This window comes from Bombyx mandarina, chromosome 19, assembly GCF_030267445.1.
Source record: "Bombyx mandarina strain Sakado chromosome 19, ASM3026744v2".
NCBI lineage: Eukaryota > Metazoa > Arthropoda > Insecta > Lepidoptera > Bombycidae > Bombyx > Bombyx mandarina.
In genome coordinates this window covers 11,125,872-11,142,296 of record NC_143225.1, presented here as the reverse complement: position 1 = coordinate 11,142,296, position 16,425 = coordinate 11,125,872, and the positions used below count along the sequence as shown (strand labels likewise).

Below are 16,425 nucleotides of genomic sequence, written 5' to 3'. Positions count from 1 at the left end.
TTTTTTAGGGGCCCAAACGCCCATAGAAAATGGGCATTGTCCTTTAATTTAGAAATAGTGTAAGAAAAAAATGAGCATCCAAATTAGCGCCCAGTCCAAAAACGTATATTTCAAGATTGGCAAAGTCTTGTTCTCCCATATTCTTTTAAAGTCTAATAAGGTAATTAGGGCCTTAAACGATTAATGAATAAAGCACAATATTGACGTTAATATACACGGCACAATGCGTGTTGCACGCGTACACATACCTAACTGTTTTCCAAACGTTTCGTTTTCTTACACCATAAAATATTCATTTTTGTTTCCCAATAAATAATAACCTATTACTTTGTTATGTCACTGCACGAAAATATCTTAGGAACTTATGTCTTATGTCGTTCGCTGGAGCGATCATAGTTGCTTAATATGTGACGACATCTCGGAATGGTGCCAATGACCCAGTGTTTATCCATAAGTTACGTGTGACTAGTGTAAAAAACTAGCGGTATGCTTTGTCTAGGTTGCGTTTCATCGATTTTCTGTACTATTGATTTGCAAAGTTATGGCATTTCGGTTAATTTTATATATGTAAGTACCGCATGTTATCATTTACTAGATGATAACCGAGCTTTACTCGTTTTTTTTTTGATAACGCCATCTTGTTGTATCTTTAAAGCGGTTAGTTGCCCTCAATTAAGAAAAATAGTATTAGTATTCGCCAATAGATGTCGGGAAGACTTTATTATTGAAAACATGAATAAAACAACATTTTCTGAAAATAAATCGTAGCTAGATCGATTTATCGCTCCCGAAATCCCCTGTATACTAAATTTTATGAAAATCGTTGGAGCCGTTTCCGAGATTCAGATTATATATCGCACCTTCGATAAGACAAGGGCCGAAGTGCTAAAATTTCTGAAAATGAGTTAAATATGCCAAAGTGCCTTAAAAACTAATTTCTACCCGTAGGAACAAAGACATTCAATAAATTCAGTTTATTTTCGCCAGATGGCAAAAGTGTCTTTGTACCATTCATTCGTTTTTTGGATGATATTGGCGCGACAAAATCTTATTGGTCATTTGCGGCATTGCCCGTGCGAGTAGTGGTTGTGTACTGGACCATAAGGGTCATTAAGGTAAATATGCCCTTTTTTGTTTTATGTTTTGGACAGACATGGTCACATTATGTGTACATAATATGCCTAATTTGAGAGCACATATTTGACAGAAAAAAAAAATGTCTTACGCATTTATTTGGCATTCCACAAAGGAATATGTGGCATTTTATAGATTTAATGTAAACCTTTTAGAAGTAAATTTTATATAATTTTTTTTTATTTTAGTTTTATTTTATCATTGATAAAGATTTTCCTAAGAAAAAGAAGAATACAGATGTAGAAAATAAGTAGTATTTTCATTTAATAAGTCATTTCAATATAATGTGTAACTTTGGTCGCAACTGCACATTTATTTAAATGTTGGTGGGATAATGGCATAATTGTAGGCATACATTAATATTTCATTAAATAATTAGTATAAATAAATAAATAACTCAGTCTTTCAAATTACTTATTTATATTCACATGTATAAGGTATATTTTTGCTATAAAAAAAATACTATTTTACATTAATATCGGCAGAAAAACACAATTTAAATCTATAAAAATCTTAAAACGTCTCTCCTGAACATTTTTAAAATTAGCACTTCGGCCCTTGTCTTACCGAAGGTGCGATATATAAAAGAATTTCTCGTTTCTCGCACATTTTAGTGCGACCGAGGATTTTAATAAATTACGCTTGATGTAATAAAAACAACGTTTATGGTTTAAATTTGCTTTTTTTTTTCGTTTCTTTCTTTTATTTCTGTCATTTCGAATACTATGCAGTTTTGGTGGTCGCGGTCGACTTCGTCTATATTTGAATGTGCGCCGTCTATTAGACTTTTGCGTTTAATTTTTGGATTTAATTGAGATTAAGCCGTAAAAGAAGTTGGTGACTCGTAATAACCGAAGGAAATACTGAACCATGCTTGAGATTAAGCTTCTTCGGGAATTGTTTTTAGTTTGTTGAGATTGGCGCGCCATCTCTCGTTCATTGATAGAACGATTTTTGTTCTCTTCAAAATTAGGTGGGATACGTTGAAACTGAGCTGATCATCGCTTATGTAGATCAACAATGCCAGGGAGAAAGTCAGATCAGTGCATAACACTCATATGTCTTCAATAAATACATTCTTAGCCCACACGGGTAGGTACAACCACCTCGCCTACTTTTTTTTATTTTTTTTTTATTGCCTTTGTAGGCAGACGAGCATACGGCCCACCTGATGGTAAGTGGTCACCGTCGCTCATGGACGTCAGCAATGCCAGGGGCAGAGCCAAGCCGCTGCCTACCATAAAGTACTCTCCGCAAGCCTCGTTTGAAGAAGGACATGTCATAGCGCTCGGAAAACACTGTGGAGGGGAGTTCATTCCAAAGCCGGATGGTACGGGGCAAAAAAGATCTTTGGAAACGCACTGTCGATGAACGCAGCGGTTCCAGATAATATGGATGAACTCTGCTCCTACTTCTGCCGTTAAGCAGTAATGCGTTTCGATTTGAAGGGTGGGGCAGCCATTGTACTATAAAAGAACGCAGTCTTAGAACTCATATCTCAAGGCGGTATCACGTTGCTTATGTCCACCTAAGTAAAATAAATCAATGCAATTTCCTTACACGCTATTCAATAACTATAATATCATGACTATAATGAGTATACCAGTACAAATATAAATAGGCGTAACAGGTAAATTCTCACCGAAAATAGCAATCGGATTCAAAACGGAAGTACTAATATTCGCGGTAATTATACGGTTCGTGAGTATTTAGTTTTTACAATTTATTCGGTTGTGATTATTATAGGTGGGGAGTAAAGTGAAGCGTTCCACGTGATTATGGCACATGCATCACGAATCTTCAATTAAGTTTACTCCACTGAAATAGCTAAAGAAGTTTTTTTTTAATGATATTTTTTCAAAATTTTAAACTTTAAATGTGTGTGTCTTCTTTAAAGTTGAAAAAATATCGCTTAAAAACCAAATAGGCTTCACTTTTCAATATATTCAATTATAATACGTTGACAATACAAAACGCGACATGAAACTGTAAAAAGGTATTTTTAATTGCGTGTTTTTTGTTTGCGAAAAGAAAACACAACACTAAAATAAATACAAAGATAAATTCGTCCAGCATAAAACTGTCTAAAACATGTAAACAACAAAACAATGAACACAACAAAACATAAGTAGAAACGTCAATTGTCATTTAATTATATAAACACAAAAGACATTTTGAACACCGTAACTAAACCCGTTTGACGGTACAAAAGCGTATTATCAACACAATAACGGGCAAGTGTATTATGATAACGTGATTATATTCTCTGTTCGACCGTGTGGATCGAACCGAAGGCTCTAAGGTCTCATTTTAATATGGGGCCAGTATAGGAACTGTTATTTATTTATTTAATATATTTTGTACCGCAAAATTATAATTTGCGTAATTACCGGTGGTAGGACCTCTTGTGAGTCCGCGCGGGTGGGTACCACCGCCCTTCCTATTTCTGCCGTGAAGCAGTAATGCGTTTCGGTTTGAAGGGTGGGGCAGCCGTTGTAACTATACTGAGACCTTAGAACTTATATACCAAGGTGGGTGGCGCATTTACGTTGTGGATGTCTATGGGCTCCAGTAACCACTTAACACCAGGTGGGCTGTGAGCTCGTCCACCCATCTAAGCAATAAAAAAAATTATAAAAAAAACAGCTGTACAATCAGAGCCACGTCTTCTCGGCCCGTATACAGCAATAAGAAAAAACCTCAAAAAATTCTGCATCGTCTTGCACTTCGAAGCGTAGATTGTGAATGAGAGTCCAACAACGAAGGCTTGGAATGTTCTTCGTCGTATCTACGCATCACGTCACTGTTGAAGCGTAAATTGGAAATGTCACATTGGGAATACTGTGGACATATACGTCATGGCTGAAGCTATAACCCAGCATTCCTAATATTGCAGCCAATCGCATGCATTTGAATATTTAATGTGAAACAACAGAGTCGGAGCTGGACGTGTGATTTTGGTGGTTCTCAAAGTGTTTTTATCTTTTTTTTTTTTTATGATTGAAAGTTTACTGTTGGCCCGAAGGCCTTTCCAGTTTCACCAGGACAGGTGGGCGAGCAAAGGCTCAGCCAAGAGGGGCGGGATTTGCTAACAACTGCCCGAGCGCCTCCGAAGGAGACCTAACAACTCAAGAGCAATTGCTTCGCGAATGAATCTACTACCGGATCGGAATCGCGACCCGCCGAGAAGATCCGGCGAGAAACTCAGCGGGCTGATGCATGGGTTAGGTTGCACGTCGACCTCTTTGTCGAGTTCGACGAGTACGGTTACCAGGGTCCCTAAGCCTGCTCCTAGTATTAGAGCTGAAGGCATCTAATGCAAAGGTTATTGGATCTGATGGATCCGTAAGGACGTGTCTAGGGCGTCGACGGTGACTGGCTCCTGCATGATCAGGATTCGGGAAGTAGTCAGCGGCGGCAACGATAAGGCGATTATCATGACGCATAGCCTTATCGAAGTATCGTTCCGACGCTGACTTCATGTATTTCCGAATTGATTCGAGGCCCAGGTCGTCGTGTAGGTCAACGTTCCTCACGAACCACGGAGCCCCGACAGCTAACCTGCAAAAGCGGGATTGTAGGGATTGGAGGGTGTCTATCTGTGTGCGGGCCGCGTGAGCGAACACCACACTCGCGTAAGTCATGACGGGCCTTATGCAAGTTTTGTAAAGTGTCACCTTGTTCCGAAGGGACATTTTACTCCCCTTACAGATCATGGGGTAGAGTCTACCGAGAATAAACGCGGCACGGTCACGGACTGATTTTATATGCGGGCGGAATGTCATCGATGCATCCAGGGTAACGCCCAGGTACTTGACCTTCCTGGCCCAGGGTATGGGATGTCTAAAGAGAGTAATCGGGGGTGTGACATTCCTCCTCCTAATCCGGGAGGATGTTTTTATCTTTATACAGGGTGTCACTATATTAAACGTTACCATTTATTATTATATTGAATTTTAGATTTATATTGTGTGAGTCTTTATTGTAAGTCGATTATTTTTTATTTTTTATTTAATATATTTTGTACACACAGCTGTTAGAAGAAACACGATAATAAGGATACAGAGTACAAGGACACTACTTATTTCATGTTGAAATCTCTTCCAGTAGGCCCGCAAAAGGAAAGAAGAATTAGGAACACAAACCTTACATACATATACTTACTTTATATTATAATACATTATAAATATATATATATATATACTTTTATTTAATATAGTAAGTATAAATAGTGTTCTTTAACAGATTTCTTGAACGCTGCTATAATCTTGCAGGCTCATATGCTTGGAGGGAGGGAATTCCAAAGCATAACTGCTTGTACAGAAAGTAATTTTGCGTAAGCATGTGTTTTATGAACAGGCCATTTGAGGAGAGTTATTTTACTTGTACCGGTAGTGAGGCGTGCTACCAGCATTTGTAGGTAATAGCGTCCTACCCTTTTTGTCACATAGCTACCATAGTTTTTTCTCTACTTATTCGCTGGTAACCTTATTTTGTGTTTGAGTGATTACTGGTGGCCCGAAGGCCTTCCAAGTTTTACCAGGGCAGGTTAGCAAGCAAAGGCTCCGCTAGGAGGGGTGAGATTTGCTAACAGCTACTCGAGCGCCTTCAAAGGAGACCTAAAAATTCAAAAGTAGCTGCTTCGCAAATGAATCTACTACCAGATTGTGCTGGTAGTCTAAGAGGCTATTCCAAGTACACGCGGAAGGGTAGGGTAGCTCACGGGATGAAACTGAGAGAATTTACTAACATAGCTCTACCAAGGGCAGTGCTTCGCAGAATCTACTACCGGATTAGAATCGCGATCCACTAAGAAGATCCGGCGGGTAGCTTCATACGCTCAACTGGGACATTAATTAGCTTTATGGTATTCAATAACTCCCGTTATCGCATTATACATAATATATATATATATATTATAGGGAAACGATCGTCAGCCAAATCTAGGAACAGAAAAATATATCCCCACATAAACAAAAAGGTGCTTTAGTTTTGTTTCTAATGTTCTTACGCATATCAACCTAATCCCATAATACAATTAAGAAACGTATACTCCTAAATAATTAAAGCACAGCCCTAATTTTGAAAAAAAAAACAAAAAAAACTTCGCACTTATTCTCATATATTATTCTAATTTTGTACCTTTTCTGTGCAGTGTCTCCGATCCGGGCGACCAACGGTGGAAGCGTCCACGCGTCTCCAGCAAGGGAGCTATCGCGTGACACCCCTGACTACCAGTACGGGAGATTCGACGCCAGCGCCCTCCACATAGCACACGCCTTAAAGCAAACAGAGCTCCAGAAAGCCTACCATCGGCCGAGAGAAAAACCTATAGACTGCTACTTGGTGAGTCTAACGATAGTTTATCAAATATTTTGAATTAAACTTAAAAGCCTTAAAGCTTTACTGTTGTTTTTTTCCTCTACCTATGCTGATAGCCTTGAGAGACTATTTTAGCTTCACCCTAACGTGTAGGTGAGCTCACGGGGCTCAAGCCGGAGTGTTGCTAATACTGCCCCTAGCAAGAGCAGTACTTCGCAGAATCTACCACCGGATCGGAAATGCGACCCACTGAGAAGATCCGGCGAGAAACTCAGTGGGACAATGTTGTACTCTTCTTCTTTTTCTCCACCAGGTGATCCCACTAGGTGGGGTCGACACAGCTAATTTTTCTCTTCCATTCTCTTTTATCAGCCGTCAGCTCGACTCTCACTCCTTTCTCTCTCATATCCTAATTCACACAAAGCTTTACTGCTTTACTGGTTACAACAAATTAAAAATAGTTACTCATCAAGGAAGTAATAAATAATTTTGCGAATATTCTGCATACTCCGCATTTTGAAGTCGTCGTGGCCTAAAAGATAAGACGCTCGGTGCATTCGTATCTTGCGATGCACCGGTGATCGAATCCTGCAGGCGGGTACCAATTTTTGTAATGAAATACGTACTTAACAAATTTTCACGATAAACTTCCACGGTGAAGTAATAACAACGCCGTGTAATAAAAATCAAATCCGCAAAATTATAATTTGCGTAATTACTGGTGTTAGGACGTCTTGTGAGTCCGCACGGGTAGGTACCACCCCCCCACCTATTTCTGCCGTGAAACTGTAAAGTGCTTCGGTTTGAAAAGTGAGCAGCTGTACTGTAAAAACTGAAACTTTAGACTGATCTCTTCAGGTGGGTGGTGGCATTTACGTTGTAGATGTCTATAGGCTCCGTGAACTACTTAACACCAGGTCGGCCGTTAGCTCATTTACCTATCTAAGCAATAAATAAAAAGTCCATTGGAAGTAAATGTCAAAACGTCCAAACCTTCCATAGTAAACTTTTTAGTGCATTTCTCAAAAACCATAAGCGCTTACGTGACTTGAATGTGCATACTATCACTACGTATCTTGCATTATTAGGATTTGGGATACGTCTGAGCGAGAGCCAGATAAACTATAGAATCCATTGCTTGATTTTCACATTGATAAATTTTTAAATTAAAATTAGAATCAACTCGATTAATGATCTTAGAATACCAGGAACCCAGTTCCAAGATCAAAAGGTCACAGCACCGTTGATTAAACCTTATTTGAATTATATTGATTAATAGTTAGTTAGATAGTATTTTGTTTTTAAAGAACCAAAAGCTGTACGTAGGTACATATACGCATATTATGTCAGCCAACGACACAAAAAATATAGGCATGAATAGGTATACAAGAGAAGATGATCGCTTGAAGTCTGAAACATTGACGGAATTTTTTTGATTAACACACTGACTGCGTTGCATGATTTTACGTAAATATGTGCCATTCTTTTTTATATAATTTTCCTAATGGATTTATATTTAAGACAAACTGACCCGGCAGACTTCGTAGTGCCTCAATCGATAAATAAAAGACCTAAACTTTTGTATAAAATAACCTTAAAATATACAAAAGGAATCTAGCCGGCATCAATGGAAAAACAAAATTGTTATTTTTATTTAATTCCGAGCATTTGCATATTTATCTACCTTTTAAGTCTTCTCTGGACTTCCACAAATAATTCAAGACCAAAATTAGCCAAATCGGTCCAGCCGGTCTCGAGTTTTAGCGTGACTAACGAACAGAAATTAATTTTTATTTATATTTAAGATAAAAAAACTAACTTTCATTTTGTATAGTACGTAATGCATAGTTTTAATTCCACATTAGATTACAATGGAAATAATTTAGAAAAAGATTTGAAATTGATTTAAAATTATAATGTAGAGGTCGAGATCTCAAGAAAAACACGAAAAAAAAGGCCACACGTTCGTGTTTAAAAAGGTGTATAAAAACCGATTCAGTAAATATGTCCTTGTTTTTGTCATAATCTTCAAACTGTGGCCATTTTGAACGTAATGATTTTTTTTAAGTTTAAATATTTTCAAATTCCGTTCTAAATTCTAACCAACCAGAAATGCATAGCTCGTTACAAAAAAAAAGTATTTCATCTGATTATTAGGTACTCCATTCTTGTTTTTGTTATTTTTATCACTCTTTTTTTCCGCTACCTAATCGTTGGTAGCCTAAAGCCGCTTTCAGACTATGCTATAATATAACAGCATATAGTATATAGCTCATAGCACAACAATATCGCACACCATACATTGTTATGAACACGTTCACACTGTACTGTACTATATATTATTGGCTAAGTATAGGCTGCTATACTATATGGCCCTATACTATAGCGTAGTTTGAAAGCAGCTTAAAGTGTTTATTTTGAGCAGATCCGGCGAGAAACTCAGTTGTTTGTGTATGAGGATCAATCTAGTTAGTGAAAAGATTTCATGAACTCATGAGTTACTGGTGGTAGAACTTCTTGTGAGTCCGCACGGGTAGTTACATCCATTCTGCCGATTTTTGTCGTGAAGCAGTAATGCGTTTCGATTTAAAGGATGGGGCAGTCATTGTACTGTTAAGACTGAGACCTTAGAACTCTTGTCTCAAGGTGGATGGCGGCATTTATGATGTAGATGTATATGGGCTCCGCTGACCTCTTGACACCGGGTGAACCGTGATCTCGTCCACCTTTCTAAGTAATAAAAAATATAACAAAAAATTAGTGAATAAGTAAAACTCATCAATGTGAATATCGCCACTAACCTTAGGATTAATGATAAGCCAAACTGCTTGCGACAGAAATAGGCAGAATATGGAGTAAAATGAAATGAAAATGATTAATTTAAGACATTAATCAACTGAGATGAAATTAAATGAAATGAAATGAGATGATATGAAATATAATCTCAGTAAAAGTATTTTCCAGAGGGTTTTGGAGGATCCCAAGAAGCTACGCCCAGCGACTTTGTTTCGTTTTCCCACATTTATGCACTTTCACAACAGTGACTTTCAAATAGTTAATACACATTTAAACCTGAAGAAACACTAAATAGACAAAATAAAACAAATGACACAATTTCACTCCTCGCGTTCCCGCCAAAAAGTCCATTATTTAAAATAAAGTTTATGCTACTACCCCCTTACGGAATTCTATTCGAATAATTGAATTAATAAAATTCCTATCCAATTATATCTTATCTCACGTGTGTAGGTACATTAGTGCAATATCAGCGAATATCATCGGTAATACATTCTTGCGCTTCATGCTGGAACCGATCGCGTGATTTCGAAGAATGGGTTTCCCTTGTAGTACAATTGATGAGACGAAGCGTTTTTTTTTTCTAAAATATTTACTATTTTCAAGCACGTATAAAGTTATTTGTAGATTCTGTGACTCAGCTAATTATCCGAAGTCATAATCTAGCTATAATTGAGGCAGTCACCGCAAAAGTGTCCTAAGTTTATCATAGTCAGTATGGAGATAATGAGGTCGGAATTTACTTTTACACTGCTTCATAGGCAAAAACAATACGCGTAAAAATAATGTTTACAAAGCCATCTGCTCTCTATGGATGAGACTAGGGACATGCTGGTTTTGCATCAAAATTTATTACGTTTTAAATAAATTGCAATATATATATAAGCGCGAATATGAAAAATTGCGGGTTAGGCCACTTTTGCACTGACGGTCTCAATTGTTATAGTATTTTCTTCGATCTTATCGATACCGATCTTACCTTCGATCTATAATTAAAAATACTTTTACGGTTTATTCGTAAGTTTTATTGTCATTATATTATTATTTGCAACGTTTCCAACACTTTACATTTTTCGTGGTCACGAATAAGGATAAAGAAAATAATACTATAATAGTTACTTCCAGGATCGGTAATAAAATGATCAGCTACATCTTAATAAAATTACAAGAAAATTCTACTTATATAGTTTTATTATTAATATCACCTAAAAAATACTGACGAATCTACACGTCTGATTTCGCAAACGTCAAACAAGTGCCATCTATGAAGTGAATTATATATTACCGAATGAAAAAGTCAAATAACTGAATTATCTATATATTAATACGTGAAGCAAAAACTTTGTATCCCTTTTTACGAAAATTGCGCGGACGGAGGAGTATGAAATTTTCCACACTTACAGAGAATATAGAGAAGAAGTGCACAATGCTAATATTTTTTTTTAAATAATGCGTTAAAGATACATTAAATCAATAAAGAAAACATTACACACACTACATACCATGTATTTGACGCACACACGCATGCATACTATTTATTGTCAAACTTTTGTTCTTGGCGTCTGTTGTCAAATTGAGAATAGATTAAGCATTGTTTGTCTTTGTTAATATTTTTTATAGTGTAGTCTTGGCGAAATTTGTGATTATAGAAGTATAAAATACAATCATAATAGTGTACAAACTTACAATTCCAATTAATTATAGTCGAATTTCGACTACTGCGGGACCTCTAGTTCACTCAGATACATGTTTTATTTGCTAATTATGTATTTTATCTTGTGAATGGTTTTGATCAGTGGAAAATCTCGTGATGATTTTTGCTAGTACTGTCAATAAAAATTTGCATAATACAAATTTCACAAGTTGTATTTTAATGGATTTAAGTAACTCGAATAACTTGAATTAATTATACCAATCGTTAGTCAAGTAATAAATTAAGTTCCCAGTGATAATTTGTAGAATAACGAAGAAAAACAAATTGACCCTTAAAGTAATTTTGATCAAAACATTTCAATAAGTAATTAACATAGCAAGAAAAACACGTTAAAAACTAAAACTCAAGTACTTAAAAATATAAATGCTTGAGCTTTCGTTTTCGTTTTCTCTGATAATTATTAGAATTGATAAATTTTTATTGATTTCATGAAAATATTATCTTTGTGTAAAAAACGACCTGTGTGGTCTGGTTACTTAACATTGTTACATTAAAAATTGATGCAAAATGGCCGCATATTACCGCTAAAATTCCTTACCTATTTGCTGGTAGCCTAAGAGGTTATTTGAGCTATACGCGGACGGTTAGGTGAGCTCACAGGCTCAACCTGAGAGAATTAGCTAACAGTAGTCCTAGCAAGAATCTACCACCGGATCGTAATCGCGACGTACTGAGAAAATCCGGCAATACCGCTAACAAGACAACTCTATTATGTGTAGTTTCTTCTTTCTTCTTCTTTCTGTATCTGACCAAGTCGTGTCACACGTCGCCGCTATGCCCTTCTTCCCTTACCTAAGATTGAATTGAACGGTCGACAGACCACTTGAACGGTCGGTTCGTTCTTTTGTCGTCTATGAGAAATTGCCTGCCACTAGTCACGCACGCCCTCGTTCCATTACTCTCTTTACTTTTGAATTCTTGTCAAGTGTCTGTCTTAGTCTGTGTCTATGTCTAGCGTGTAGGTCTTATGTCCTATCAAAGAGGTTGCACGCCAAGACAAAAATAAATACCTACAATAATAAACACTTAAAGAAATTGCGTTAGCTAAAAATAAAAGCATATTTTATACCGAGCAAACGCGCAATGATTACTCTGGCAACTTTTAAAATGTTACAATACACAGCAACAGTTTCCTATTATCCACATCCTCCCATAGATCCGGTTTTCACCGGACAACATACCTAAGAGATTCGTCCTCATTTATGCGCGTTTATCTACCGCATTAGTGGGTCGATATGCATAATGCAATAGTGCTCGTGGCCGCGTGCATTGTGTGCATATGAGTGAATTATGAAAAATGGTCAGGTGCCATCAAAGTGAATACCGGATGGTAGGAGACACTGCGGGAAATCCTGATTGAAAGGATGAATTGAAAAGCGCATTAAGCATATACGGACTGCTAATCTCTTGTTTTGAATACATAATTAATGTATTTTGATTGTGTTATGATTGTATTTGTTTGGTACCTCTGGGCTTACGGAGGGACTTCGATTCTCTCTGTGTTTCGTTCCTCATGTTCAATGGGGAGTGCTCTGAGAAAATGTTCGATATCATCCTTCTATCTTTTTACCCTCAGACCTCCCGCCACCAAAGCAAAGTTCATTCATACTGTCTGGAATCACTGCATAACCATAGTTAGTGTCAGAGTGACGAACCTGCGCTACGCGGATGACACAACTCTGCTTGCCACAACAGAAGCAGAGATGACAGAGCTTCTGAACAGGAGGGAGCACATAGGATTGGAGATGGGACTCGCCATCAACAGATCCAAAACTAAAATAATGGTCGTTGATCGCACAAAAAAGTTGGAGTGTAATGGAACACTAATCCCCTAAAGCTTGTTGACAACTTTATTTACCTAGGCTCCAACATTAACAATACTGGATCCAGCGAACCTGAAATACGACGGCGTATTGGAATGGCAAAGAGAGCCATGACCCAGCTTGGTAAAATCTGGAAGGACCGTAACATTACCCAGAAAACAAAGATAAAACTGGTACTCACCCTGGTCTTTTCCATTTTTCTATACGGAGCGGAGACCTGGACCCTTAAAGCGGCTGATCGCAAACGTGTGGGTGCTTTTGAGATGTGGTGCTGGAGAAGAAGGCTCCGGATACCTTGGAAAGCGAAGAGAAGCAATCCGTCTATCTTAGACCAACTGCAGATCAAGACTAGACTGTCCACACTCTGCCTTCGCCGTGCACTCGAGTACTTCGGTCACATTGCTCGGAAAACACCGGATAGCTTAGAGAGACTATTCGTGACAGGGAAGATAGAAGGAAAGAGACCGCGCGGGCCCAGTCCGACAAGGTGGTTCGACCAAATCCGCACCACACTAGAGATCCCATTCCACGACGCCCTTCATGCGGCCAATGATCGGAGGCGCTGGCGGGACATTACAAGGTGCAAAATCCTGACGACATATAATGGTCACAACCCTCAGCAGTGAGGAAACGACGCGAGGAGAAGGAGGAGGGAATCACTGCGTTCATCGACAGCGCGTTTCCAGAGATTTTTTCTGCCACGTACCATTCGGCTTTGGAATTAATTCCCCTTCACGGTGCTTCCCGGGTGCTATGACATAACCTTCTTTAAACGAGGCACGTGGAGAATACTCAGTGGTAGACAAAGCATTGCTGACATCCATGAGCGACTGTAACTTACCATAAGACGGGCCCAATGGTCGTCTGCCACAAAGGCAATAAAAATATATGGTAATGTTCATGCCATAGCAATATTATGTGTCAATCCTTGGAATCCTTTTTTACTGGTGGTAGGACCTCTTGTGAGTCCACACGGGTAGGTACCACCACGCTGCCTATTTCTGCCGTGAAGCAGTAATGCGTTTCGGTTTGAAGGGTGGGTCAGCCGTTGTAACTATACTTGAGACCTTAGAACTTATATCTCAAGTTAGGTGGAGCATTTACGTACATTGTGAATGTCTACGGGCTCCAGTAACCACTGAACACCAGGTGGGCTGTGAGCTCGGCCACCCACCCAAGCAATAAAAATAAAATAAAAAAATAAAAAAGTCCGAGCCCACTTCTAGATCATGAAAGAATATAATCTGATTGACAAAACAGATAACCATCCTACGTAATACGACGAAATGACAGACACCCATCCGATATCCTTATGCAGAGCGATAGTGTAGCTCTGAATGAGTTTTTACTATAAAAGCTAAAACGATACGCCTGGCCTCTGATAGAAATGTCAGTCATTCAGGTTTACCTTGAATGTGGGCCGCTTTAAAAGGATTCCTTCGTTTTGTCATGCCGAATGAATTGGTTGGAAAGTGGCTCATATTATTAAGCCCCTTCAAAACTAATTATTACATAGAGATTGCCTCTTATTCTGGTAAAGAAATAAAATTCGTTTTAGAGTTCATTATTCGAAGTTTTTTTTAGGAACAAGGAGCTTTTAACGCGCTTTGACGCGCTTTTTAACTAGGTGTGTCTCGAGGTTTCAAAGGCTAATCATTCTGAAAGTAACCACTTAAAGTGGATACTACTGTGGGAGGCTTAACGACGAAGGGAAGATCTTCCACCGAGTGGGTGATATTGCTCGGTAGACCGGCGTTCCTATTTTTTTTTTCCTACCTAAGCTGATATCCTTGAGAGGCTATATCAGTGTCGCCTTAACTAGTAAGTGAGCTCACGGGGCTCAAGTCTTATGACGTTGCTAACACGAACCCTGGCAAGAGCTGTGCTTCGCAGAATCTACCACCGGATCGGAAACGCGATCCACTGAGAAGATCCGGCGAGAAACTCAGTGGGCGACGGTCCTAATGTTGTTATTCGGAACTTGTATATATGCGAGCTTATCTAGAAAATGTCGTAAGCGAGATTCAAGCATCTGTCAAATATCTTGTGTTCTGTGATGCCTACCGCCACCCTACCATTAATTAGGTCAAAGTTAAATTATAAATTACTTAGGCTTTCGTTGCATTTTTTTTTCCGTAATTTGAATGATAACTATACTCAAAAAAACACGTAAACAAACAGACAGACAATTTGAAAATTACTTATTTAACATCAGCTATTCCTTATAAAATATGTTTTTTTTTTTATCTACTTCAGAAAGGAGGATGTTTTCAATTTGCTTTTTTTTATTTCTTTCTCCTTAGAACTGCGCCATTTATAAGCAAATTGAAAAAAAATATATATGTACTTTTAGATTGGTCCATACAAATATTTCATAAAAATCAGTTCATTAGTTTGGATTTTAAATGAAAATAAGCAAGTTTTTCTAAGTAAACGAGAATACAAGTAATATGTTGCTGTTACGATTTGTTTCTTTTTAATCTAAACCACACATTTCTTTTACACGCCAGCTATATGCGGTAAAGGATATCCGAATGAAAACCACTGGATTGTTTCCTTCAACTTTCAAGTGTATAATAATAATTATACAATTTGTGATATAAGCGTCGTACCGTCGGTGTTCGGTTTCACAGGTATCATTCACGTGTGGGAGCAAGGTCTTGTTCGACATATATATCAACTCATTCATAAAAATCAGCGGGTCATTTAAACCTTGGCTAGAGGTCAAATCTAAACGACATTATGATCGCCACTTGAAGTCTTACTGCAAAATGAAATACACATTAAAAATCAGTGATAATAGAAGAATTCAATTTAGAAGGATTTATTATACAACCAAAAACAGCTCAAGTGCATTTGCATTAACTTTTTTTTATTGCCCTTGGGGGCAGACGAGCGTAGGGCCCACCTGATGATGAGTGGTTAGCATCGCCCATGGGCTTCAGCAATACCAGGGGCAGAGCCAAGCCGCTGCCTCCCTACCTAAAGCCTACTTAACTAAATTATAGCAGCATCGTATTGAAATATTATTCTGTTTAAATTATTCCTCACTTGTTTCTGGTCACCGTTTACGAGTCTCGTAAAAATTTTATTGGTTTCCGGAAGCCGCATTCATGGTTTTACCTTATTGTAGCGGTTTCTATTTGGACATTAACGATGTACATAGAACTATTACTTTTAGAGCTGAGTAAGTCGACGGCACATATGTAAAACTCCGAGAAACTCTACTATAGCCAGACCTCGAGATACTCTTAATTAGGTTCTGTGCGAAATGAAATATTAAAGTCTAAAAATCATATTTATAGATAAACAAGCGGCAGTTAGCCCAAGATTTTAATATCGACACACAATTCCCTAGTCGTCCGCGACCACGAAAAATAAAGAATTCCAAAAGTCGAAGGTAATACGAGTACATACTCGTATAATGACAATGAAAATGACAAAAACTCTGGATTAAACCAAAAGAGTAGTTTTAATTATTGAATAGTCATATTAATATTTTGAAAAAATAATAATAATAATGACCTCGTGAGGAGAAGGGGTATTTGGTTTAAGCGGAATTTCGCTTAATACGCGGCATCTATCTTTGTAATTAAAAATGCCTTTTATTTACTATTAACATCAAAAGTTCGATGC

General features: G+C 37.8%; 1 protein-coding gene across 4 annotated transcripts in view; it reads left to right on the top strand.

Annotated features, from left to right (window-relative positions):
• The window catches only part of Hil (peptidase hillarin), a 75,211-nt gene that overhangs the window by 25,906 nt on the left and 32,880 nt on the right, over nt 1-16,425 (top strand). For all 4 annotated transcript variants that reach the window (XM_028184410.2, XM_028187427.2, XM_028169751.2 and 1 more), the window contains exon 4: nt 6,290-6,480. In XM_028184410.2, coding sequence (XP_028040211.1) covers nt 6,290-6,480 — 191 coding nt within the window. The remainder of the gene's footprint in view (nt 1-6,289; nt 6,481-16,425) is intronic.